General features: G+C 34.6%; 5 protein-coding genes and 1 pseudogene across 13 annotated transcripts; 2 read left to right on the top strand and 4 right to left on the bottom strand.

Annotated features, from left to right (window-relative positions):
• Window positions 1-2697: 2697 nt before the first annotated feature.
• Window positions 2698-6108, top strand: LOC123711637 (golgin subfamily A member 2). Of its 4 annotated transcripts, none has more exons than XM_045664283.1 (5): window positions 2698-2919; window positions 2997-3965; window positions 4163-4399; window positions 4556-5434; window positions 6093-6108. In XM_045664283.1, the coding sequence occupies exons 1-4, from the start codon at window positions 2878-2880 to the stop codon at window positions 5399-5401; spliced, it is 2094 nt and encodes a 697-aa protein (XP_045520239.1). In that variant the 5' UTR covers window positions 2698-2877; the 3' UTR covers window positions 5402-5434; window positions 6093-6108. The 4 variants fall into 4 exon arrangements, with proteins under 4 accessions (XP_045520239.1, XP_045520240.1, XP_045520238.1 ...); XM_045664284.1 differs by lacking the exon at window positions 6093-6108 and adding an exon at window positions 6028-6059; XM_045664282.1 differs by lacking the exon at window positions 6093-6108 and adding an exon at window positions 5821-6059.
• Window positions 6109-7134: 1026 nt separating this feature from the next.
• On the bottom strand, window positions 7135-10764 carry LOC123711636 (phosphatidylserine synthase). 2 transcript variants are annotated; one of them, XM_045664279.1, is made up of 7 exons: window positions 10441-10764; window positions 10025-10283; window positions 9496-9800; window positions 8838-9092; window positions 8413-8635; window positions 8104-8155; window positions 7135-7964 (listed from the first exon to the last, which is right to left on the bottom strand). In XM_045664279.1, exons 1-6 carry the CDS (start codon window positions 10602-10604, stop codon window positions 8114-8116), a joined length of 1248 nt encoding a protein of 415 aa, XP_045520235.1. In that variant the 5' UTR covers window positions 10605-10764; the 3' UTR covers window positions 7135-7964; window positions 8104-8113. The 2 variants fall into 2 exon arrangements, with proteins under 2 accessions (XP_045520235.1, XP_045520236.1); XM_045664280.1 differs by lacking the exon at window positions 8104-8155.
• Window positions 10765-12734: 1970 nt separating this feature from the next.
• Window positions 12735-20935, bottom strand: LOC123711983 (plasmanylethanolamine desaturase). 3 transcript variants are annotated; one of them, XM_045664880.1, is made up of 5 exons: window positions 20795-20935; window positions 20335-20638; window positions 19623-19828; window positions 18778-18996; window positions 12735-16446 (listed from the first exon to the last, which is right to left on the bottom strand). In XM_045664880.1, exons 2-5 carry the CDS (start codon window positions 20585-20587, stop codon window positions 16186-16188), a joined length of 939 nt encoding a protein of 312 aa, XP_045520836.1. In that variant the 5' UTR covers window positions 20588-20638; window positions 20795-20935; the 3' UTR covers window positions 12735-16185. The 3 variants fall into 3 exon arrangements, with proteins under 3 accessions (XP_045520836.1, XP_045520837.1, XP_045520835.1); XM_045664881.1 differs by lacking the exon at window positions 20795-20935 and having other exon boundaries at window positions 12735-13751; window positions 16308-16446; window positions 20335-20788; XM_045664879.1 differs by lacking the exon at window positions 20795-20935 and having other exon boundaries at window positions 20335-20788.
• LOC123712655 lies at window positions 20821-20884 on the bottom strand (annotated as a pseudogene).
• A 1300-nt stretch (window positions 20936-22235) lies between the features above and the next one.
• Window positions 22236-24691, top strand: LOC123711925. 3 transcript variants are annotated; one of them, XM_045664791.1, is made up of 3 exons: window positions 22236-22576; window positions 22827-23013; window positions 23095-24691. In XM_045664791.1, the coding sequence occupies exon 3, from the start codon at window positions 23102-23104 to the stop codon at window positions 24689-24691; it is 1590 nt and encodes a 529-aa protein (XP_045520747.1). In that variant the 5' UTR covers window positions 22236-22576; window positions 22827-23013; window positions 23095-23101. The 3 variants fall into 3 exon arrangements, with proteins under 3 accessions (XP_045520747.1, XP_045520749.1, XP_045520748.1); XM_045664793.1 differs by lacking the exon at window positions 22827-23013; XM_045664792.1 differs by having other exon boundaries at window positions 22827-24691.
• On the bottom strand, window positions 23911-25955 carry LOC123711926 (alpha N-terminal protein methyltransferase 1-like). The gene is made up of 2 exons (XM_045664794.1): window positions 25177-25955; window positions 23911-25106 (listed from the first exon to the last, which is right to left on the bottom strand). Exons 1-2 carry the CDS (start codon window positions 25611-25613, stop codon window positions 24866-24868), a joined length of 678 nt encoding a protein of 225 aa, XP_045520750.1. The 5' UTR covers window positions 25614-25955; the 3' UTR covers window positions 23911-24865.
• Window positions 25956-27642: the final 1687 nt, after the last annotated feature.

Here is a 27642-nt window from a genome sequence, read left to right as displayed (position 1 = left end):
GTACCCCTAGACTAATTTGATTTAACCCAGAAATTCTCTAGGATGCCCTTACCAAACGGATTGTGACATGGGCCATAGCGCGATTCTTTAAAGCGGCGATCATATTGGGATTGTTGGGAAATGAAAGGCATTACGCAAAGTATCTGTAACAGAAAATGTATTGACAGGTTTAAGTTTTATTCGGTTTTTAGTTAAGCGAATATACAATTAGTAAGGTTAACCAGACGGATCCTATTCTTACGATAATTTCGTACTTCAATCTAGTTTCATAATCAGGAACGTGATATACAATAGCAAGAAAACTGTATTTTGCGAGTTTTTGAAATTTCCCCTTAAAAACCCCCAAATATCATTTCCCTTATTCTGCCCCTAACTCGGTTGAGAAACCCCTAAAACTAGGGGGCAATCCTCTGAACTGGCAACACTGGCAGTGAGTTCCCCGAGAAATTATGCAACTGGTTTTCCAACTTTTTCGTTGATGGGAGCATTAAGGTCGTCACAAACGGAGCATGCTCCGACCTTAAACCCGTCAATGCTGGTGTCCCACAAGGTTGTGTCCTATTCCCGACCCTGTTTATTCTGCATATCAATGATATGTTGCAACTTAGCTACATTCATTGCTATGCGGACGACAGCCCTGGAGATACTTTTTATACGGGCAGGTAGTTCTCGGGCTGTTGTCGATGAGTGCCGGAAAAAACTTGTGCCCGAAGTCGAAACTCTTTTACGTGGAATCTCGGACTGGGGTAGACTAAATCTAGTCCAATTTAACCGCAAGAAGACACAAGTCTGCGCGTTTTCCGCAAAAAAAACTCCCTTTGTCGCTACTCCCCTCTTTGAAGGCACTCTCCTTAAAGCCTCAGCTAACATCGGAATATTGGGCGTTAACATATCGAATGATGATGAATCCCTGGCGTTGCGTAGAGATGTTGGGTCTCTCTGCATCTTCTACCGCATTTACCATGGGGAGTGTTCAGAGTTGTTCGGTCTAATACCCGCAGCTGAGTTTCATTATCGGACGTCAAGGCAAAATATAAAATACCATCCGTATGACCTCGACGTCCGTTGTTCCACAACTGAGCGTTTTCTAAGGCAGTTTTTGCCACGCACCATCACTATCTTGTCCACTGAAGTATTTCCGAACCAATTCGACTTAGGGTCCTTCAAGAAAAGAGCGTACCAATTCTTGAAAGGCCGGCAACGCACTTGCGAGCCTTCTGGCAATGTGAGTGTCCATGGGCGGCGGTATCGCTTAACATCAGGTGAGCCTCTTGCCCGTTTGCCTGCTAATACATTAAAAAAAAACACTGCAACTGGCTAATAATAAAAAAAAGATTTAAATAAAATTAGGGGCAGGTAACAGTGCTGAACGAACAAAAAATGATATCGTCGAAAGTAAGAATGCTTTAATCTATGGACGGAAGCGACGACATCTCGTGATGCCTAAACCAGTGAACATAAAAAACCATACATCTCTGCCACCAGCAGGTCTGTTAAACGGGAAATTGGCGCAAAAAAAGCGACAGGCGACCGAGAGAGGCGGGAGGAGAGCTCTATTATACACTCTCGCGATTGGCCTGTCTCAGGGTGTCTCAACGAGTGTGTACAGGCGGCATTAGAAATACGTCGCCCGAATTGGGGGTTGCGAGCGGTAGGGGGGGAGTAATAAGGGTAGGGTTATCACTCCCAACCACTTTCACGCGCCGGAAACAGTTATTTAAAAATAGTCTAACCTAACAATAGATAATAATAGGTTTTTTCGACAGAACCGCCGCAACGGGAAATGCAGCCCTCCACCCTTGTGTTTGGTACAGGCATTTTATTTTATCTCTCCGTGCCTACGGATTTAAAATAACACTCTAGGGGTAAACAGATTAGTAACACATCAGTTGAGGTTGACTAAATTGATGTTGTCATAAATGCGGACCTAACTAAACCAAGATCTAGTTTACATGTAGATAAATATTAGTGTAACAGTAAACATTTAGTAAACATTGCGATAAAACTCATAAAACAATTACCTCTATTGTAAAATATAGCCAAGTTCCAAAACACTTGAAAGTAACGGATTAAATCTGTCAGTGTAATTTCTGTGAAAATCTACACTCATAGTAGCGGTTTGCGTTTACGCTGCTAGAAATATTTTAAAATATTGTAAAAAGAATAAAATACACGTTTCGTTTAACGAATTTGCACACTATACACAAAATTATATTTCATTTTAGAAGTGTAACTTCTTTATCGGCGTTGAATTTTTTTTTTCCATTACGCGCCATCTTTTTCTTATCTTTACCACGGTTGATTCGAAGAGTACTTTCTCCAGCGGAGTAGGGATAGCATATCGTTAGCGCTAGCATGTACTAAAAGCCTGTTAAAGTTTAACTTTATTCAACCAATTACTGTAAAATTGCCTATAGTAGATCATTCTTCGAAAAATAAGGTTATAAAGAAGTTTCACTTATGTGTACACACTAGTACATGCACACATTTTTTTTAAATTTAGACGCAACTCGAGCAGCCAAAATTGAATTGCTAGATTAATATCAATTACAATAACAAGTCCTTTAGCAAGACGAATTCAGAAAATTCCAATATAATTAATTTCTACTTTTTCATGTCACATTGTATATTGTTATCACATTGAATGTTTTAAAAATTAAAAATTATTCATATGTCAGTCTGTGGTATCCTGGAAGTTTCAAATGACAAACACGTCACTATTGAAATCGTGTATAGAATCCGATTTAAACATTAGATTACAATAACTTTATTTATAATTAATAGTGAATACTAAGAAAATATTTAATATAGAATGGTAATTTATATGATAAATGTTAGTTAATACGTAAGACTTTTCATAGTGGGTAAATTATAAAAATGGATAGCCGAGCTCAGAAATTAGCCAAGGCTCGTAGGAAGGTAAGGGTAGCTAAGTGTAGTATAAAATATTTGTATTGACAAAACATAATGTATTTTTATTACTAATTCATTTACAGTTAAAGGATCACCAAGACAAGAAGACGCATAAAGAGCATAATGATACAGTCAGTGAAAAAAGTGAACCAACTCATATAGTCCAAACCATTCCTAGCACTGCAATATACCCATTAGAATTTACAATAGAACCAACATCTGCTAGCGATGAAAACAATAGTATTGTTTCTGAACCATTTCAAACAAATACCATTGCAATAGACAGTAATTTACATAAGGAAAAAGTAAATGAATATTTTATTTACAATCAGAACTCTTTAGAAAATGAAGTAAGAGCATTACTACAGAAATTATCTGCATATGAAACTATGTATGCTGATGAAAAGGCTAATCATCACACATCTAAACAAAATAATTCTACACTTGAGTGGGAAATTAAAAATCTAAAGGATAAAATATTAATATTAAATCAAGATTTAAATAAAAAAGATGAAGATATTTTGGAGTTAACAAACTATAATCAGACCTTAAGAAATGAAAATAATAATTTATTGGAACAGTTGGAATTAACTAAGTCAATAATATCTTCTAAAGAGTCGGACAATGCTCATCTTCTGAACCAAGTCAATTTATATTTAAATCAATTGGAAGTTACTCAACTGCAGTTGCAACAATTATCTAGTGATACTACAGTTAATGTTAACAGCAACTCTAATAAAGATGAGCTGGAGCAATTATATCAGAAAATTGACACATTAAACAAAAAAATCACAAGTCTTCAGCAGGAAAAAGATAACATAGTATCACATTATCAACATTACCTAACAGATTTAAAAGAACAACTTAATTCTAGTAAACTAAAAAATGAACAGTTGTCTAAGGAAGTTGAAATGCTTTCTGACCGTGAGAACGGCCTCATTGAGCAAATAGGGGATATGGAGATACGAATGCAGAAGTTTAATAAAAAAGACTTTGAGATGGAAACACAAGTTGATACATCTGAATTGCAAAAGCAAACACTATTGCTACAGGTTTGTAAACTTTAACTAAGAATAATAAAGGTCTGTTGTCACTCCTCTAGCATTTTAACAGTTTCTAACAAATTATATGTTATAGCCAATTTTATATAATATAAATGTAAATTAGAACATTAACCAATAATATATTACATTGAAATTGGTACACCAATTTCATGAGTTTTACTGTGTATACTACTTGGTGATTACAGAAAGAGTTAGAAGAAAATAGAAAACAATATAAGGAACTTCTATATCAGTATCAAGCTAGTGTTATAAAAATAGAAGAGCTTCAGGAAAATAAGTTGTGTGACAATCAAGAGACAATAAGTATAGCAAAACTTACTGCAGACATGACCAGTGATAAAGTAGCAGCCCAAAGAGCTACTGAGCAGAATCTTAAATTAAAAACTGATGTAAAAGATCTTGAAGAAGTTGTTATTAAAATGGTGAGTTAATTTAAAATAAAGCTTCTGAAACATGTAATTTTTTAGGTAATTCAGGTTTATATCTAAGAAGTTTATATTATAAAGGGATCTAGCTATTTATTCAAAGGCTGGTACCAATAAATATGGTAAAATTATATAATAATATTTTGTTTACAGACAAAAGACAAGCTAGAGTTAACTGAAATTTTAACTCATGAGAAAAATTTAAGTAAAGAGCTTATGTTAAAACTGGCTGATATTGAAGAAAAGAGCAAGAGTATGCAAAATACTCTAAAGGCAAAAGATGAGGAAATGATAAGACTTCAAAATGAATGGAGAGAACATGCAAAGAAATACAATGACTCGTTACTAAAACCATCAGTTGCATCTGTAACTGCAGAATCACCCGTAGAGAGTTTTAATCATACTCAACATGAAAATGAATCAAGTCACAAGTCAAGTCAAGATAATAATAATGGTTTCATTTCACTAACGGAGTCGTTGAAATCAGTTAATGTGAATTCAAATATTGACACACTTTGTGAAGTAAGTAATCGTATTCCTAAAGAAGATGCTATGTGTAAACTTCAAGAACGATTTATGTGCATAATGGATGAAGTTGCTAATCTATCTGATGAAAAACATAGATTAGAACATATTATACTTCAACTACAGAATGAAACTGATACTATATGTGAATATGTCGCACTCTACCAACAACAGAGAAGTTTGTTGAAGAAGAGAGATGAAGATAGAATTCATCAACTCGAAACTTTTGAGAAGGAATGTAATGAGTTAAGGGATCTTTTAGGTGAACTCCGAGAACTTTTATTCAGATTGGCTGAAGATAAAGAAATATTGGGTTATTTGAAAAAGGAGACAAGGTTAAATGACATGGCGAGAATTCGAGAACTGCTGGAAGATTTGCAAAATAGTTCATTACTAAATAAGAAGTTTAAGACAATGGATTTAAGCAACTTTTATCCCTGTAGCTGTTGTTCAGGAAAACTTATGGAAATTTGAAGTACTTTTTAACCATAAATAATATTGAAATATGTAAGTTAATCAATATATTATGTACATTTAGATATTAACATAGTTGATTCAAAATTTTATTCCATTAATAATATTGGTTGGCTCGTGAGCATTATTTATAGAATGTTTTTAATAATAATTATCAAATATTACATAACTTTTGATGGCATTGATATCTGTTTATCGAAATTGTTAATATTTATAAAATTTGCATCAACATATTATATATATACTTTAAAATTGTAGTAGTATATATAAACCATTAATCAGGTATTTTTAGGAAAGAAGTATAAAAAATACCTGTAAATGTAATGTTTTAATTAGTGTACAACCCCATAACAATGTTTCTTCTATTCCTAAGTTCATTCTTAGTAGTTTTAAATAGCGATAGCTTGTTTTTTTTATAGAACATAGGGCAAACGGGCAGGAGGCTCACCTAATGTAAAGTGATACTGCCGCCCATAGACACTCAATGCCAGAGAGCTCGCGAGTGCGTTGCCGGAATTTTACAAATTGGTACTCTTCTTGAAAGACCCTAAGTCCTTGGTGGTGGTGGTCGTGGTGATACGGTTGGAATTTCGCAATCTAACTCGCCGTCCGATGATGAAACTCAGCTGCAGGTATTAATCCGAACATCTCCTCTGAACACTCTCCATGGTTAATGCGGTTGAATATGCAGAGTGACCCCACATCTCGAGGTATCGAGCCGCTCGGAGAGGGATTGGTCGTCGACGAACCACTCTTCGTTGAATCCGGTCAAATGGAAGGAGCTGGTACTGGGGAGCTCCCGCCCAGAGGTGAAAACAATACTCAATGTGGGGCCGAATTTGCACATTATACAATTGCAAGTTGCAGCCCGAGAAATACCTACCCGGCCAGTGTAATGAGTATCCTCAGTGCTGTCGTCCGTATAGCAATGAATATGGCATTCAGCTGGCGACCTTCTTATGAATGATACGTTGCTAAGTTGTAGAATATGCTCCGATCGGTCAGAAAGCTGGAGATCCAGTCGCATAATTTCTCGGGAAGCTCGCGTTGGAAGCTTCGAGAGAAGCGCTTTATGCCACACCCGATCGAAGGTTTTTGCTTCGCTAGCACCTCCCGCTGAGTCCAAGGGACTCAATTGCCGCCACTTCCGCCCTTTCCTTAAAACATTGCCCTCTTGCAAGAACGGTTAAACCAGAGCTGTGAGTTGCCAACGATAGGCACCGCAGAAATTGGAATAAAGAGTTCCATGACTTGCAAAACCACTTCGACAACAGAGGCAGCGACGGAATATGGAGCTTCCGACGAAAAGCACATAGGCCCCCAAGGGTAGGACGCAAAGAAAGACCGCATCTCATCCCAATCTGCTGACCTATAGTGCCAAATACGGCGAAAACCTGAAAAGCAGGGCCGTGGAGGGTGCCTATTAGGCACAGCTCTCCGGACCACTCAATGAGACTTGGTAGATCTCTGGATGAGAGGTCAACAAGGAATAAGGCCGGCATCGCAGTTTCTAGGTGAAAGTGAACCGCGTTGAGGTTAGAATTGAGCACCCTAACATTGGTAAAGTCGACTGAGAGTGTGGAAGGGGTTTGGTATGAGATATTTAAAAATGTAGATGGTATTTCATATTAAAGCATTACAATTCAACACTCAGTGAGGCACTACAACTTACTGCAATACTGTAATCTTAGCTTTTATATTAAAACACATTACAAAATTATAAAACAGATTACTATTGTTTTACAATTTATTTATTTTTAAGCAGTACTAAGTACAAATAAGACCCAAGAACTAAAAGTATAGATAACACATCAATGTTCCGTTGAAACTGCAATTGTTTTTACAATTAAATTAGGTTTGTCACGAGACATGTATATGTAATTTTTAATTATTATACTTTTTGAAGATAACTAGAAATTATTACCAATTTTTGTATATGTCATTCTGTTTAGTAGATTTACAATAAATTTACATATCATTACATTTACATTTGGGCAGTCCTCTATTATGATATAACAAATATAGTGTATTGGACATATTAGCAAAACATAAAAGGGATGTGGAAGACACCAAGTAATAAAAAATTCTACGTTTAAAAAGTTACATAAAACCTTATGAGCTCCTTCGAAGTATTTGGTCTTAAATAATATCTTGATATTACATAACATTATGACTTCAGTTCATTCACACAAGAACTATTTGAGGTATTTAATAAATAAATAATGATACTTAGCAACTTATTTACTTACAACAGAGGAATTACCCACAAGGGCCTTTAAAAAAAAAACAAGTTATGCAGCATATTTAAAGAGATCACTTATTCTTATGATTGTTGCAAATTTTCCCAAATTATTGATCTCAACAACCATATTTATTGTATTGGTTTTTTGTGGTGTAAGAGTTAGGAAACTGGGTGAAAATATAAAAGGGCTAATGTTTAATTCCTCTAGGCACCTAACCTAACATATGCCATCTTATGTAATATTTGGTTTGAATGTATGTATCTCTGGCTATTAATTATCTAGCGCCATACAAATTAATCACACTACTGCCATCAGTACATCTGCAATACAAAAAAATATACTTTTTATATATAACACTCATATAAGTTATGGAAAAAAGGTCACTACATTGTTTTTACTATTTTAAAACGAATGCTGATTTGAAATAAAAAATTAGTTGACAAAAAATCTAAACTATACCTTACACTCTTCAGTTATCTTTTTTTGCACTGCCCGTACTTAAACTTTTAGGCTAAAAAAAACATTGTCATTATGTATTAACAAAGTCTTAACAATGAAACATCAAAAAAAAATATTTATAAAGTGCAATTTATTAATTTTATGTTTACCTCAATTATAAGTTGACTATCACTTTTGTAGAGATTTATAGTAAAATATAAAAGTGTAATGACACAATAAGTCAGTGTTATGAACAACTTTTAAACAAATGCATGTGGATCTAAAACTGTTATGTAACTGTATTACCTTTGAAACCTTATTAACTATTACCTTAAAATATCCATCATACAACACAACACCATAGACACATGCTACAGAGACTAGAATTTGTATGACTAGCCACACTACGACATTAGAAACATGTGTTTGACCAAAAAGCTCCTTCCCATTCTTTATGCACAGCATTGACTCCGTCACCATAATTGCACCATAAACCCAGCATTGGGTTCCAACTCTTTTGCAGTTTGGATCAGTTATATATGTATAATATTGTCTGAAAGTACACATTTTATTTATGTTAAATGAAATCTTTTAGGATTTTGCTAAGAATAAAAAAAATCTGTATAATCATATGAATATATAAATAATAAATAAATTATTTATATTACCATCTTTATATTTATCATCAATTATAACAATGCTCATGCATATTTTTTCTAATTCCATTATAAAATGTACAAGAAATCTTACTTTACCTAATAGAAGGAGCCACAATTACTCCAATCAGAACTAGTCGAGCAATAACTAGAGGATGGGAAGGCGGCATTTCAAATATATGTTTTAAGAAAAATGTGTTTAGTTCTGATATCTGCCAGAATACAACAAGTTGGCTGAGAGCAAAGAATCTCATGTAAGTACAGTTTGGGTCCAGCCATCGCACAGGAGTCCACTGAACTGGTGTAAATTGAAGAATCGCCCTTTTGATTTTACCTGTTGTAGATGAGATGTCCCTAAAACAATTTTCAGTATAGTCCTCCTATCGTTCTTTAATTGTTTTATACATAAACTAAGTCCCATATTTGGTAATCTGGTGTTACTATAAAAATAAGAAATTTAATAATACAATAATAGATTTATTGCTATGTCTGCATGTGAGCCAGAGCTGCACATATTTTACTTTCTCAGGTATTTTAAGTGTGGAGAATACCAAAATGGCTGTAGTTTAATCTTAGTCGATCACAATCATCGTCTCTACCATAACATTTATTTACCACATCATTAATTATTTTAAATATCCCTCTGACTTTAATATTGAGTCAAAAATTTACTATCTTTTTTATTCAGAGTTGGCATAAGAGATTGAGAAATTTAAAGATATTAAACCTATAATATTAATATTGAAATTAAATTTACCTTATACTGACCCATTTATATTCCCTCATTTCTAAAGCTTTACATATCTTTAGACCACACCATATCCCAAATCCATTACATAATAAAACATCTAAAATAATTGAATCCCACCAACACTCCAAAAAATTTGGCAACAAATGAGCAAAGGCTATTTCAGTGATTTCCCACATTATTGATATAGCCCACAAAAGACCAGCATGCCTAAAAAGAATAGCTTTAAACATCCATCCTAAGAAATGGCCCCAGGCATAAACATCCAATCTAGACCATATTATACTTAGGTCGTTGCAATTAACTGCATACTCCTGAAAGAAAATAATTATTAATCTAACTTTATAAGATAAGGGTTAATTTTATAATAAAATTAATCTTTAAATGCTAAGCCACAATATTATTTTTTTAACCAATATTGATACTTTCCAATGTAAGAAATTTTAAAAAGATGGTTGTTTTTGATCAACTATTGATCTGAGAGTAGATCTGATTGAGAATCTATGATCTAATCTGATCTAAAATATTTTTTTATTACCTTCTCCATATCTATATGAAAGTTGCGCAACTCTGGGTCAATCCAATACATTATATCATATACAGTAGAGTAACTTTGAAATAAAAGAAAGAGCAATGCCAATAAATACAAGACTGACATGCCAAACACAATCCTCCATACAGCAGGGTGAGGTCTAGTAAAGGGGCCATTAGGGAAAGTAAGTACTGATATGATTAAAAAAAAGAAAACAACGCAACAGATACCAGACCATATATTGTCTTGGATGTTGAGCTCATCTCTGAAAATAAATTTAAAGCAATTATTATGAGCAGATTCCACTCAAGACATGCTTACTGACACAACTTATAGAATACTTAAAAATTCATACATGTAGTTAATTTTTAACAGAGAAGTACAAATTAATAGAAGAAAGGAAGCCATACGGGTTTACTTGCCTGACAAAAGCTGTATGAATAACAGCAGCTATGGAAACCGCTAATAACGTAATAGTGTGTGGTTTGTAGAAAAATTCCAGTGATATATCATCGACTGGTCTTTCGTTGATGGAGCTAAAAGAATCTCTATAATCATCTGAACCAGGTGTGCTGACTGTGTCCATGTTGCTTTCATTTATAATGAAGTGGGATTTACAAATGCAATTACAGGTAAGTTCACCTTATTAAATTAAGGTGTTATACAATTTTTTGATTATCTAATATCTTTCGCCATTGAGCATTTAAAAGAGTTAGATTCAAATTTTAAACCTCAAAGATTATTGATATTTGATGAAATGATAACGTTTTGATAGATTAAATTTTGACGTTAGTTACCACAGAGTACGTTATAATTTATATCGCTCTATTCTTTCCGTTTATATCGAAAAACAAAATACATTCCATTGTAGTAGTCCATTCCAGTAAATTAAATTATTGCACTTATGATATGAGCCGTGATAATTTTCCTTACAAACGTATTACCACTGTACCACTGCATAGGGAGGATGACTCACTGGCCCATACTGCAAAAGAGAAGGCCGATCTTCTAGGCTGTCTCTTTGCGTCGAACTCAACTTTGGATGATCAGGGGAAGGAACCACCGACATTATTGCGGTGTGATACTACGATGCCTGAAGTTACATTCCGGTAACGTGCTATCCGTAAACATTTATTTTCCCTGGACATCCATAAGTCGAGCGGGCCTGATGCCACCCCCCCTAATTGTGCTGCGTAATTGTGCTCCTGAGTTGGCTCCGGTCCTAACGCGCCTTTTCCGGTATCTGTACTCCCTCAACACTGTTCCGAAGTGCTGGAAGACAGCTTTGATACACCCGATCCCTAAAAAAGGCGATCGCTCTGATCCGTCCAACTATCGCCCAATCGCAATAACCTCCTTGTTCTCCAAAATAATGGAAACCATTATTAACGGCCAGCTCTTGAGGTATCTAGAGGGCAGCCAGCTGATTAGCGATTCTCAGTACGGCTTTCGTCGTGGTCGCTCAGGTGGTGAACTCCTTGTATACCTTACACATAGGTGGGCAGAGGCAATTGAGCGCTGGCGGTAAGTTTGGACATCGCGAAACCCTTCGATCGGGTGTGGCACAGAGCACTGCTCTCGAAGCTTCCAGCCTATGGGCTCCCTGAGAAATTATGCAACTGGATTTCCAGCTTTCTCGCTGATCGGAGCATTAAGGTCGTCATCGACGGAGCATGCTCCGACCTTAAACCCGTCAATGCTGGTGTCCCGCAAGGCTGTGTCCGATCCCCGACCCTGTCTATTCTGCATATCAATGATATGTTGCAACTTAGCTACATTCATTGCTATGCGGACGACAGCACTGGGGATACTTTTTACACGGGCCGGGCAGGTATTTCTCGGGCTGTTGTTGATGAGTGCCGGAACAAACTTGTGTCTGAAGTCGAAACTCTTTTACGTGGATTTTCGGACTGGGGTAGACTAAATCTAGTCCAATTTAACCCCAAGCTGACACAAGTATGCGCGTTTTCCGCTAAAAAAACTCCCTTTGTCTCCACGCCCCTCTTTGAAGGCACTCTCCTTAAAGCCTCAGCTAACATCGGAATATTGGGCGTTGACATATCGAATAACGTCCAGTTTCGCGGTCATTTGGAAGGGAAGGCTAAATTAGCCTCCATAAAGCTTGGTGTGCTCAGCAAGGCCAGACGGTACTTCACTCCGGGCCACCGCTTGCAACTCTATAAAGCGCAAATTCGGCCCCACATGGAATACTGTTCTCACCTCTGGGCGGGAGCTCCCCAGTACCAGCTCCTTCCACTAGACCGTATTCAACGAAGAGCGGTTCGAATCGTCGACGACCAATCACTTTCCGTGCGGCTTGATCCCTTGACGTTGCGTAGAGATGTTGGGTCCCTCTGCATCTTCTACCGCATTTACCATGGGATGTGTTCAGAAGAGTTGTTCGGTCTAATACCCGCAGCTGAGTTTCATTATCGGACGTCAAGGCAAAATACAAAATACCATCCGTATCACCTCGACGTCCGTCGTTCCACAACTGAGCGTTTTCTAAGGCATTTTTTGCCGCGCATTACCACTATGTGGAACCAGCTGCCCACTGAAGTATTTCCGAACCAATTCGACTTAGGGTCCTTCAAGAAAAGAGCATACCAATTCTTGAAAGGCCGGCAACGCACTTGCGAGCCTTCTGGCAATGTGAGTGTCCATGGGCGGCGGTATCGCTTCACATCAGGTGAGCCTCTTGCCCGTTTGCCTGCTATTACATAAAAAAAAAATGTTGCTGATCCTTTTTTTCTCTGCAGAGTAGGTATAGTTAAAACAAAAAGGCTATATTTTAAATTATATTTATTGTTATACTTCAATGCTGTGATTTATTTTAATGCGCTACGTTAATGGGACTTTATGTAAGGCACTTAAAGGTTTCTTAACGAAAAAAAAATTGTCTGTAACTTCTAAAATAGATATTCGTGCTAGTTCATAATATACATTTTAAACTAGATTTAAGTAAGTACTTTAAAGAATTCCATAAAATATAAGTTTACAATTTTATATACTTTTACTGTTAGCCGCATTAAACAAAGAAATATTTGACAGAAACATTATTAAATCACCAGGTTATAAATAAAGCTCATTGAACCAACATCAAATTAAATATGTATTTTACCAATATAATGCATTAAGCATATAGATTTTAAGTTGTATCAGAAATAGCACCAATGTCCAGTAAATATATTGAAATCTTTAGAAATTTTTAGCCAAATTAATTGTACTTAAATTTAGGGTAAAGATCTTTATATTATAATAGTTGCAAAATATGTGTTCTAAGCGTTTAAAATTGTTTTTTTTAATGACTATGTTTCATAATTAACCCAAAATGTCTTCTTACTTAGGAATATCACAGGTATATCTTTTAATATTTAAAGACGCCAAAAAAATACACACGAATTTATATAAAAAAAGTCAAGTCTAAATGAGTTAAAGCCATAATAACCATGTTACCAAATATTTAGCAGCTTAAAGAAAATATTGCACAGCCTTTAAAAAATACATGCATATTGCATACATTGTAAATATAATATTTACAATCTCACAAATTTATTGAATGTATAAGTTGTAAACACTGTAACCTCTGTAGCATTAAAACATTTGTATGAAAAATCTTAGTTCTACGCCTAGTTCACCAGACAACTAGGGTGCTGGAGAGCATTTAAGTACATGAATTGCTCGAATTTTTTTTTGTTGCATTTTTGCAGCTGTAACTGTAAGTGGTTTAAATCTGTAAAAAAATCGATACTAAATCATTTGGTCGTGTCTGCGCCTAGCCTTAATGGTCAATACCATTTAGATAACAAAGAAAATCTATAAGGCAGACAACCAGGTCTATGCATTATTACAGGAGGTAGATGTTAAAATGTAAACAAAAAAGCTCTACTAAATCATTTGCTCGTAGCTGTAATTGGGTTAATTCGATTTATTAAAACCACCTAAATACAAAAAAAAAAACACATTTAACTTACTGACTTTAACCATTATAGTTAATTGAAGTCCGCGAGTCTGAAGAAAAGTATTAAAATTAAAAAGTATTATGGCTAAGTAATGCAATTGTTCCTAGTATTTTTGATGTTTTTAAATTTTATTGACCTGCAAATATAATATGAATTCCGAACCGAAAATAAACATGAAGTAAAAAATAATAATAAATATATAACATTCAAAAAATTAAAATAATCTGCTTTCTGACCATTTATATTTTTTCGCCATGCCTTTATTTATGTTTTTTTTATAGAAATTGTATAGAACAGTTTTTTATCGATAGTTTTAAAGCGCTCTTAATAAAAAAAGCAGCGCTACGATGGTGGCAGGTTTTTTTCTGCGGTTGTTTGCAGGGTTTTAAACGAATACTGCAGCACTGTCAAGTGTGCATTACATATATTTTTTTAAAAAGTAAAAGAAACTTTAAAAATTCATTAATTTAATTTTGACAAGGTTTCTAAACATCAGCCTTAAAGGCAGATACGAGCAATTGCTTTAGTATACATCAGACGATGTCCTTAATATTCCTTATCGTATAATTATCACTATTAAAAAAGTCTCGTTCCATGAGCAAATCATATAGATATTTGCTTGCAAGCGCCTTAAGAGGCACTGTAATTAATACATTTAATTTTTAACATACTGTTTCCAATGAAATGCATTATTTTTCAATTATCCTTCAATCAATTCATAAACAATAAATACGTCTAATTGCACAGATGTATTTCAAGTACTCATTTGTCTCTTATTATAACAGCGTGAAAACATATTGAGAGAAACAGATTAAAGATAGCTTTAGTTAAAAAATCTACAAGTCGGATCCGTAAAATTTTGGAAAGTAATGGTTTGGTTTTTGTTAGGTAGTGGATTTTTAAATGTTCAGGATAGAAATGTTATACGATACGATACGATATGTGTTACAAATATCGCCCGTAAATACATATTTTGCGAAGTAGTCACTCGATTATTAAATAGATATAAAAAAATAATTGAACAAGGACGTAAATTGCCACGCACCACTTGGTATCTTAAAACAGCCTTTTTAATTATAATTGTCCATCCAGGTGGTGAACCAAAGTATAATTGATCTTTTGTTAATAAACTTAGATAATATACAAGCAATAGTGTCTCAACGCTATTACATTGTTGTGTGTAACCTAATAATATAAGTGATTTAATAAATACGCGAAATTAACTTAATACAAAACTTGTCCATCACGTATGGATTAATAGCCATTAGACGGTGAACCTTTGTATCTATAAATAGGATTTCCAAAACTAATTACTTAATAAGACTATCCAAAATTATAAAAAAATCTCTGTTGAATTTCCATAACACATTAATAGTTGAATGAATTTGTTATGCATCAAAATTTTGAAAAAAAAAAATTATGCAAGTCATATTTAAACATTCAGTTCTATTACGTTTTGAGTTGTCAGATGCAGTGTGAATGTTGCTGACTAATTTTTAAAGCCTTGTTACTTTCTTTTAAATTTTTTACTTGAAGCAATTATTTTTACAACTGTTTTTGAAACAAGTGTGAGAGTATAACAAATATATAAATAGATTTCCCAGCAATAATAGTTATTAATGTTGAACCTGATAATAAAATATAATTCTTAACTTATCATTTCTATAATAAACTGACACTTTAAATGAATGCCTTAGAAAATTTTCTTTGGTTCTGGGAGTAGTGCTTTCCCAAGATAAAGTATCCCTAGGAAAAATATCACCGAATATTGTCCAACAGTATTTACATCACCTATTGAAACATTAGGCGTTGACCGTTTGTCCACCTTTAAATGGGGTTTCCCAAACGAATTGGCAAACAGCGTCCTAATATAAACGTAATTTCAATTGAATTTTGAAAATTGTCTTATAAAACAAACATCAAAAAAATCAATTCATCGAAAATTTGAGATATTCGATAGATTTTTCTAAATTTACAATCAAGAAAATTTCAATAAACATTAAGGGCCCAGATAGTCTAACCGAACAAGTCTTTCTTCTCTTACTAAAACCTTAAATAGTCACGATTTAAGAGAAAATACAATTTCGCGTGTAAAATTAGGCATACATTTTAGGATTGCTGCTGTAAATAAACGTGTTATTACGTGTAACTTACATTATAAAATTGTTAGAAAACCATTTTAGCCTAGCTAAAGACAGACTATTTCTAGGAACGTTTTTGGGCCCACTTCATATCATCAGCTCTGGGCTTACAGCCTGTTAAAGCTTCGATAATATTTTCAAGAATGGACCAGAAATGTAATTTCTCAAGAGGCCAATTCAACCAACCAGTTGTAATGCAAAAGTAAGTCTCGTGCGGCGCGACGTGGTGGATTCTGTGATGACGACGTGGCAACACTATATGCCACTCTTGCAAACACACCACCCACGCTGGTAATCCAAAATAAGTGTGTGACCATTTGTGGATCTGAAATGTTAATATTGCTACAATTCTGTGATTTTATCAAAGAAATTTAAAATACTTGATTGGTAACAGGTGACACAGAGGCTTGAGACGAAGTTACTTTTCGACAGGCATGACCCACTTCGCCAAACTAAGTTGCATAAAGTGTTACGTAATAAGGCGTGAACTAATATCATTACATATTCGTTTGGCGTTACTTAGTTAATTAGTTCGCAGGACGCTTAGCACCCGGTGGTGGACCCACAGGCTGCCCTTAGTATTTGGGGTAGAGGGGGCAATTCTGCGCTCCATGAATATCAACATCAGTCAGTTATTTAACGATCTCGGGGCAAACTAACAGACGCACTCTCTTCCACACTCGCCGTGGGCTTCACAAATTTAAAGGGGCTTAATTCCAAAATCAACGCTGTCCACTACCATTTACAGACTGCGAAGTCGGCCTTACTATTTCTGACCAAGACTCAGATATCCTCCCCGGCTGATACTTCCTACCTCTCCTACCCGGGGTACAAATCGGAACCTTATTTTTGCCGCGGGTTTGCGTGTAAGTCAGGGAAGGGAAGGGATATCTGTTCTCGTCGCCTTGGGATGCTTGAAAGAACAGACCTCTCTAATCTCTGGCTCCGCGTATACTCTGATGACCATCCACGATTCTAGGCGTACCTGTAAAGGTCACGTGAACGAACGAGGGCGCGTGAACTGCACCGTGCTTCGTTGTCTTAGCACAATGTTGCCGTGTGTGGCACTACAAGTCAGCAGATTGGAATGGGATGTTGTCTTTTTTTGGGTCCTAAGGCCTTTGCGTCAAGGTTTATGGCAAGGTATGGAACTTTTTTTCCACTCTCTGCGGGACCAATCGGTGGCAAGTCCCAACCTTGATTTAAGCGATCTTGAAAGGCGGCCTCGCATTGAAACCGAGGATGCTTAAAAGCCTGGGCAAAAGCAATGACATCTTGCGGTGCAACTATCGGCGAACTTAAAAAAGCATATAACTTGAGCAATTTATTGAGCTTCATGACTTGTATAGTACCAGTTGTGGATAATGATGCAGTCTACTTTGATATGCAAAATGCATTTGACATGGTTGATAATAATGTGCTCTTGCAGAAATTGGCAAAATTTGGCTTCACCGCGTCATTGATTCGGTTTATGGAAAGTCACATGAGTTGGGAGCAGTATGTTGTATTATCGTTGTATACCGGCTGGCATTATATCTAAAAAAAATATACTCGGTCTGGCGTAATAAATTATCACTGCTGATTAATAGCGCGGGAGGGGGATCGACTGCAGCTTAATTCTGCGAAATGGGCTATTTCTTTCTCCAGAGCACGGACACCGATTTTCTATAATTATTACATCGATTAATAGCCAATTCCATGAGTAGCAGAAGTCAAAGAGTGTCTTGGGTATGGTAGGATACAAAAAGTTAGAGGTAAGCAGGCCCTTACATTATATTTTTTAAGGTGTAGAATTTTGTGGTAGAATGTATAATGCGGAAATGTTGAAGCGTGTGCCAAATAATTACACTCAGCGGTGGTAAGCGATCGCAATTGCTTGCAGTGCCTCGACCGCATGTCTTGCGCACCCTGAGCATGTGAGAGTGAGACGGATATATTTAGTTGCATACTGGCTGAATTAACAAGAATTGCATTATTTATAATTAGTTATAAGAAGGTAAATTATTATTATTCGACATTATTGCGGTGCGACACTAAGATGCCTGAAATTATATTCCCACAACGTGGAGACGAAGCAAAGTTTCGGACTGGGTCCGGGGTCGAATAAAACTAGTAGAATTCAACTTAACCGAAGACACTCTCCTTAAAGCCACAGCCAACATCAGAATACTCGGCGTTGACATATTGAACTACATTTAGTTACGCGGTCATTTGGAAGGGAAGGCTTAAATTAGTTTAAAGCGCAAATAAAAAAAAATAACAGTTCTTTCCACTTGACCGTATTTAATGAAGAGCGATTCGAATCGTCGAAGACTAGTCACTTTCCGAATGACTGGATCCCCTGGCATTGTGTAGAGATGTGGAGTCTTAATGCACCTTTTCTCATCGGACGGCGATACGGATACTAATCCGTAATTCCACCCGTATCACCTCCATATTTAAGGCAGCTTTTGCCGCGCAACACTACTATGTCTGCTGCACTATTGAAGTGTTTGTAAACTAATTCGACTTAGGGTCCCTCAAGAAAAGAGCGCAGCAATTCTTAAAAGGCCAACAACGCACTTGCGAGCCTACTGGCAATGTGTCCATTGGCGGCGGTATCAGTCTTGCCAGTTTGCCCCCTGAATGTTAATAACTAATACTAAAAATGTTTTACCTGATTTGTCATTGCCACAAATATACAGCACAAATACCAGTATGATATCCAATGGAATTTCTCGTTAATTTCGTTAACATCATATGTCACTAGTTGCCATACTATTCTGGCTAAAACTGGTATTGTAATTGCAAAATTGTCACCATTTGTTTCAATAAAATCATGTCTTGTTATTGAAGTTGGATCAATGTGGTGTTCACGAAAAGGGCGTAAAAAATTCTGTAAATTATTAAATATATATAATATTAGTATTACAGCAGCTAAAAAGAATAAATAATATTATTTAATTTAATTTTAATAGGCAAATGGACAGGAGGCTCACCGGATGTTAAGTGATAACGCCCGTGGATACTCTCAATGCTAGTGTGTGCTTGTGAGTGTGTTGTTGGCTGACCTAAACTATGTCTTGAATCTAACAACCACATATTTTGATTCAAAATAATGAATTGTAAGATATTTTTGAGATTACACATATGTTTCTTCCTAAAGTTAATTATTCTTAACTATTTTTCTTCCAGGCTGAAAAAAATATTAGTGAACAAAATGCAGATTCATCACACTATAGTTAAGCCACAACTAACAAGTTGAAAAACACCTTAATCAAGTATTTACAATAAATGTTGAATAACATCTAAAAAACAGGGTGCAAGAATTGCAGTTACAAAATAACTACACTACTACTACCATATATACAATAAGCCATTTAAAACAAGGTAAAAATTAAACATATTATTATATACATGTTGTTTTTACTATATTTTTTTTAATATTATTGCCAAAACCAATGTGCATGGTATTAGTATTATAAGAAATCCACAATAAACAAGCTTGGTGAGTATTATTACCTTGCCTATTAAAGGTAGGTCTACCGCACCCCATGTATCAGCAGCCCAATGTACAAATCCTGATGCAAAATCTGCTGTTAGAACACCAGCAATTGCCGCAAGCAATAAAAACACATCAGGACGAATATATTTAGCCATTAAGAGCCCTGCTGCCACACATAATGTGCAACAGAGTACCACACATACAAATTCTTGTAATCTCTTTCCTTAAACCAAAATAATAAATAAACAGGCTGTGTTTTAGTATTTTGTTGAGGCATGTAATACAATAACTTAAGTTAATTTTACATTTAAAAAAAAATATTCTAAACTTACTACCAGTCTTAAGAGTACAAGTATTTATTAAAGGTCGAAACAGCTATTTTTGATAATTTTGAATTCTTTTATTATTAAGTGTCATTTGTATGGCGTTGTTCTTAAATTATATGTACTGATTTTTTTAAAATACTACTATTCTTGAGTGTGAGTGTTATTTATTGATTATAGAAACATATTTATGGTTGATATTAGAAACATATAAGCTACTCTGAATTATTTTTATTTAATACAAGTTGTTAATAAAACTAAACTATAACTAAAATAACTACAGGATTTCAAAATTACACTACATTTCCTATTCCTGACGTCTCATGCAGTCCTTTACCCAGTCATGCAAGTGTAATGAAGTAAAAAATTATTAGTAAAACTTGCAACAACTTTATGACCAAGATACCTGGACTGTACAGTTCAGCAAGTTCTTGTGCCCCTCGATGTCTTGGTCCCCATCGAGGCTCAGATCCCACTTCATTCGGTAATTGAGTATTGGCGTTTGGGTCGTCTTCGTACATTGAATGCTCAAGAATATCTTTTTCAGTTTTAACCGGGGCTAGCAATGTGGACGCCATTGTACTAGCGTAATCAAAATGGTCACAACTATTTACACCATCTCTATTGGAACACGGAGGCAAAGGTAATGGTAAAGTCATGCTTATGGACAGTAATTACTTTATTGTGACCCGACCCGACACGACCCGATACTGTAACCGTTAAAAGCGATTAAATAAACAAGTAAAACCAGTAAATAACTTTCGATCCCCTTTTAATCACAAATTTTATAAACCATTCATTTCATTAAAATATTTTTTTTATCATGTTGTATGTTGATAAAAATTAAGGATTATCAATTTACTGACAAAATACAGATGCAGAATTGATGATAAGAGGCCATGCTAATATTCTCTGTATCGTTCCAATTTTAGTTTATATACTGCAGAAGCAAGTACATTGATGATCTGGGTTGATTGCCTATGGTTATGGTTGTTAATCACAGAACACGCTGCTATACACACTACTAATATTAATACACATCATAATATGCAAATTTGCTTAGTTAGATTTTTTTGCTTTGTGACGTAAGGGAGTAACGAAAAATCTAGAGGTACTTAACCGGGTACATTGTACAAGTCAAAGTCAAAAATTATTTATTCATATAGGTATACAATATACACTTATGAACGTTAATAAAAAGAAATATTCATTAAATGCTTCTAAGTTTACATTTACTGTTGTTAAATAAAGGGCGTAGAACGGAAGAGAAGAACTGGCAATAAACTCTCCGCCACTCTTTTTAATCGCCAAGTTTTTTTTTGTATTACACAACGTTTGTAAGGAGCTGCAACCATAACACCATGTTCCACATCAGCAGGAGGCATGGTGAAATAGAATCACGCACTTACATTCTCGTGGGAACAACACGCAAATATATGACAAAAATAACTAACAACCCTGTATATTAATCTGCCACGCTGTACTAAATCCCGGAATCCCCGCTTGGGCTCTCCTACTATAATTCGCTGCGATGAATCATCAAATCATTTGCCACATCAATAATCCAAATCGGTCCACAGACAGAGGAGCAATGCAGAAACATCATTAAATACATGGAATTGTTTTTATTAATTTTAGTATTGTCAATTGTCAACGTAAAAACAACAATATTTACTATATGATAGGACAGAGAAACCATGAAAAGCTTGGTCTATGATCACTTATTCATCATCAACTTTTAAGGGAGCTGGGATCCTCTTTGTAAATATGAATTCAAAAAGTTATTAGGTTACACTTAAATTACAGACCGCGCAAGCCGGTTACTGGCTTAATGCTTATCCTTTAGCAAACACTTTCACCCTTTTGGAACCTGAATCACTTCGCATTGTCATCAGCCTCCGCTTAGGAGTGCCCATATGTATTTCCCATAAAAGTTCCTGTGGCTTTGAAGTAAGTAGCTCGCTCGGCTCAAATATAAGAAAACTACTCCAACTTCGCTCGATTTGTTCGCTTTGAAGTAGAGACTTTTGTGCTGTGGGGTTCAAATGCACAGGCGCTAATTAATGATTTAAGTTGGCGCCTGGTCAATAAAACCAGTGACTGATGACTGACAGAGCTGGTGCTTTCCTAGCTCATCGAATAAGAATCACTATACAGCGAGGAAATGCTGCCAGTGATAAAGTACAAAGCCAAATGGACTAAACTTTTTAAATTTGTCTTAACTTTATTTGATTAATTTTTAATTATATATTTACATTCAAAAAATATAAATATTAAACTAGAATTATACTATAGTCAAGTTCAAGTCTAATATAATATTATAAATTCTACACCAAAAAGTATGTCCAAATATTAATCTATTCAAACACTTCAGATTAATAGAACTTGTGCACATTTATGTCATAAAATTGTTTCACGCGTAACTATTAATCTGTACAATTACAACATTGTTAAAATATATTACGCGATCAGACAGACGTCTACGTTTTATTTTGGTTAAGCTCTTTGTATTTCGTGTAGCCAAGTTTAAAAGCGTCTTCTATAAATACATTCATTACGCCTAGTGCGTAGAAGATTTGTCGTGTCTTATTGAGATTTAATTACATTGATTTTTAATGCTTATAGTTTACTGAGTTTAAATAACAAAGGTAGGTATTTCAAGTATCTATTCCTTATATTTGTGGGTCAGGGAAAAGCAATGACTTTAAAGTGTATATAAGAAATTGTAACACGTTTGCCCGAAAAATGCTCCATTAAAACCGGTTTTATTAGGAAACTGATATTCTACTTGTTAAGGCGGAGAAGGAGTTTTGGGCAAAATTCGTGTTGAAAGTCCCGTAATCCCAAGAGCCAAAATTTTCTTCTTGTTTAAAACATATCTTTTCTGTTGTTTTGTAGGTAGTATTATGGGGTTAGCAATATGAACTTCGTGTGCGACATTACTCCTAAACAACTGGACAGATCAAGATGAAATTTAGGGTTGAGTTATCAGAAGTTTTATAATCATTAATTATAACTCGTCGCTACAAGACGTATATTGTACGTTTTTGTGTTTGTAACGCAATAAATAACTAATTGGGAAAAGGTGATTTTTAAACATAAGTCTTAAATTTCGCTAGGCTAAACGTACCTATATTCGTAAGTTATATTTTTTTGTACCTTGTAGGTGAACTATGTTTTCAATTCGATACAAACAACCAGATACGCTACAGCGAATGTCTCTCATTCGTCTCGGGAATTGGATCGCTCAGCATGCAGAACTACATATGGCTTTAGTAACTAATCAAGGTCAACATAATCCTCAAGAAGCTCAAGCCTCTTTAGCACATAAGGTCGATCACATTCGAAAATACTTAGATTTTCATGTACCCTGGATGTTACACGATCAACTTGTTAATGAAACAATAAAATCTCTTGATGAACTCTTAGAAAAAACTAAAAATTCTATGGGATTTCGAACATCAATGTCAAAATATGTTGCTAAAATGAATGTTATTGTTAAAATGACGGAGACCTTATTCACAAAAAACTTTACGTACGTCTCGATCGACGTCATACCGAAAATGATACGATCTATATTTTATACAAAACTATACATGCTAACAGGTTTAGTATACCTAAATTTAGGTTCATTATCAGGAGGATGGAAAACAGCAGACATGGAAGCATCTATAATAAAATCATTAAAGGAATTACACGCGCTAAAGTATCTTTATATTAATTATGACTGCACTGACAAAATATTAAAATGTATTGTAGAGAGCTGCACAAAACTAGTGAAATTAGATGTTTCTTGTTCAAAATGTATAACAAATGAAAGTATAGATATAATATGTAAATTGAAGAGGTTAAAAAGTATACAGTTGTATCAGACATTTGTTACCTGGGAAGGTTTTGTAAACCTACTTATTAATTGCAAATCTTTGGAAGATATTGGAAGATGTGACGAAATTGGAAGAGTTTTGGAATTTATACATAAAAATTGCCCAGAATCATTGCCATTTAATTTAAAAATATTTGTAAGTCGATATGCTAACAGTAAACATCTACAACTAGCTGTTGATACATGCCCTAACATTTGTAATATGACAGTATTTCATAACACATTGCAAAGTGATTTATTAGTGATTATTGGATTGAAAAACCTCTCCAAACTCAAGTTATTATCTTGCGATTTTTATGCAGATCAAATAAAACAAGTATTACAAGTAAAGGGTTGCAATTTGTCTTATTTACATTTGGAACATGTGGATCAAATAGACTTGAATGCCTTGATGTACATAAGTCAAATGTGCCCACTATTACATACTTTAACATTTTATAACTGTTCACTTATTCAACATACATCTTTGTATACCAAAAAGTTAGAGATTTTACCATTTAGGAATTTAAGAAAACTTACTTGTGTATCTGGATTTTCCGATGAGCAGTTATTATTTTTACTATGTAATTGTATTAATATTGAGTTTATTCAAATAGGCACAGCTGTTCAGTTGACTGATAATTTTATAATGATGTTGTTTGAAAAAAATCCTTTAATTTATCTCAAAGAACTAAGAATAATGCAATCAGATTTTCTTACCATTGCATCAATAGAACAAATTATAAAAAATTGCATAAGTTTGGAAATTTTGGTAGAATTAGAAAGCTGGTCAATGTTGTCAGAAAGTGACAGAGATTATATAAAAAATTATATAAAAGTCAATAACTACAACATTGATACTTCACCCACAAGTTCACCCATAAGAAGATATGATATCTAATTCAAGCTATAAAACCATGTGTACATTTCAATTTAGAGTTTCTTTTCATTCTTGGAATATAGTTTAGAATTGATGTATAATAAAATAGTAATTGTCTTCAAATGAACATTATTTCATTCTACCTTTAAAAAAACTTTGACATGTTTCCAAATTCATCAAATGCTTATATTTTCCTTATTGATCAGAATTATGATCTTTGTTTGGAATTAAGGCAAACATGTAAACAGGATATATTCCATTTGGAAAATTAGTTTGTTTACATTGTTTAATTCTTTTTAAATTTGCTTTTTTAAATATTGTTATATATTGCTTAAAGCATCTTGTTATTGATGAGTCTGCTTCATCTGGTTCTGTAAATCCCGATGATGTTACATTTTCTTTAACAATGATTACTCCATTTTTTGTCAAAGATTTTCTGAAAATTAAGCAATTTAAAGATACATATTGTTTGAAACAATAGCAAACACTACTACATTTATTCTTACCTGCAAGTAATGAGATAAGACACTAAATCTTCGTCTTTTAAATAACCTAAAACCCATTGATTCCAAATAACATCATATTTTCTTTCTGGCTGAAAATTTTGCAAGCTACTGTTATATAAAGTTCCTACTTTCTTACTATCTTGTCCCACATAATTCAATAGTTCAGTTAGAAACTTTTTATCTGGTTCAATCACATCAACTTCATTAAAATGAGGTGCTAACAAATGTTTTGTAATTCTTCCAATTCCAGCACCACAATCGAGTGCGATTTGTCTTCCAGGACCATTTCCTTGTGAGAATAGATTATTAAGGAATTGCGTAGAGCCAATTATATCCACATTTGATATATATCCAAAACCACCAAGTACTCCATCAACTGTAGGTGGGATTTCAGCCCAGTATTCTAAAGCTTTATCATAATCTATACTTTTGGACATTTTATTTCGTTGGTTAAATAATGTTATACATTTCAATAGGTTAAATAAAATATTCTTCAGACTAAATTCATACAAATAAATATGTTTATTTGATTTTACTAAAAAAAAATCTTGTTTCTAGTCTCCACAGTACAGAATTAATTAAGCAGTCTACTTCAGCAGTCTGTCATTCTGTCTCTCAATTTTTTTTAAAAATCTTGAATGTACAAAAATTCTATATATATATATATTATATTTATACCCGTAGTTTCTTGCTTACTGGTTACTGGGTTAATTAGCAAAAAATGCGCGAGATGACTGTATACGTAGTAAGTTACGATTGTAAAGCACGGACGCGGAGCATGAAGAATTTCGTAGAATGACCCCTCATCTTATGTCTTTGTCGCTCGCGCATAAACATATTGCCGTTGCGCTCACACAGATGCAGTAACCGCCATATTCAGAGATTGTGAACCTTTTAGTCATAATCATAAAGACATGTGGTGGTGCACATGTACTTTGGTTTGTTTTGTTACAAGTAGTAATTCTTTTTTTAACGCTGAAATAAAAGAACATTCCGTGCTGGGATACGCTCGTGTGTAGTTTCGTTTTCGAGGTTAAGTTTGTTGTAAGTGGTGTTTGTGTGTTTGGTCGTTGAATTTATTTGATGTTATTATTAATTATAACAGTATGAAGTAAAATGGAACCAACCCCGTCTACGTCCCGTCCTTTCAAGGAGTTTGTGTCTCCGCGTAAGAAACGCAAAATGTCTCATTTTAGTGAGAATGAAAAAGTTATGGTAATTAACGTATTTAAGTACATAAAGGAAATGTGGCCTTCTGATACATATGCTTCAAAAGAAGAAATGAAGGATAAAACTTCCGATATTTTAGGTATATCGAAATCGGCGGTATACAGAGTATTAAAAGAATATACAAAACCGACACGGTCAAGCTGGGGTTGAAATGACATAGCGATATGGCGTATAAAATACTTAAAAACTATGAAAACTTACGGAGAGCAAAAACGACCAATATACTATTTGGATGAAACTTGGATCAATGCAGGTACAGTCATAGCACATACTTGATTAATATGCAAAAAGACACGCTTCCCTTACAGTTTTTTAATGATTTATATTTCTTATCAGGACACACTGTAGGCAAAGTGTGGGACGACACGACCGTAAAGTCACGAAAACGTGCATTTTTAGAGGGCTTATCAACAGGTGCCAAAAACCCAACTTCCAAAGGGAACCGGCTAATTGTACAGCACATTGGAAGTGACAGGGGATTCGTGTCGGATTCTGCACTAGTCTTCGAATGTAAAGGTACTGGAGATTATCACGAGTCAATGAATACGAATACTTTTGAAAAGTGGTTTCAAGAATCGCTACCTAAACTTGAGCCAAATTCTATAGTAGTTATGGATAATGCCAGCTACCACTCAAGACGTCAGGAGAAAACCCCAGTTACAAGCTGGAAAAATATGACATTCAACAGTGGCTATTTTCAAAGGACATTTCTTTTGAGGACAATGACACAAAAAATTAAAAATATTAAAACTCAATATCAGTCCTACGTGATTGACGAAATGGCGAAGGCAGCTGGTGTGGAGGTATTAAAATTACCTCCTTACCACTGCGAGTTAAATCCTATAGAGTTGGATTGGGCAGATGTCAAAGGGTATGTAGCAAGAAACAATACTACATTTTATATGGTCGACGTGAAAAAATTACTTCAAGAAGGATTAAATAGTATCACTATTGAAAAATTACAAAACTGCATAAGCCACGTCATAAGAGAAGAATTAAAGTTTGGAGGACTGGATAGTCAAATACATAAAACGGTTGACTCTTTCATAATCAACGTATCTGGCGTAACATCTGATAGTTCATCAGAAACTCTGACTAAAATTAAATGTTTATTTTTAAGAGTATTTCTGGTTTTTTTTACCAAATCTTAGTCGCAAACATAACTTTTCCTTTTTATAAATCCATCAAGCCGTTTAGCCTAAATAGCGAGCTAAACATCTAAATTTGGCGCCAAAA

Source organism: Pieris brassicae, chromosome 7 (assembly GCF_905147105.1).
Source record: "Pieris brassicae chromosome 7, ilPieBrab1.1, whole genome shotgun sequence".
Taxonomy (NCBI): domain Eukaryota; kingdom Metazoa; phylum Arthropoda; class Insecta; order Lepidoptera; family Pieridae; genus Pieris; species Pieris brassicae.
This window is presented reverse-complemented; position numbering and strand designations above follow the sequence as displayed.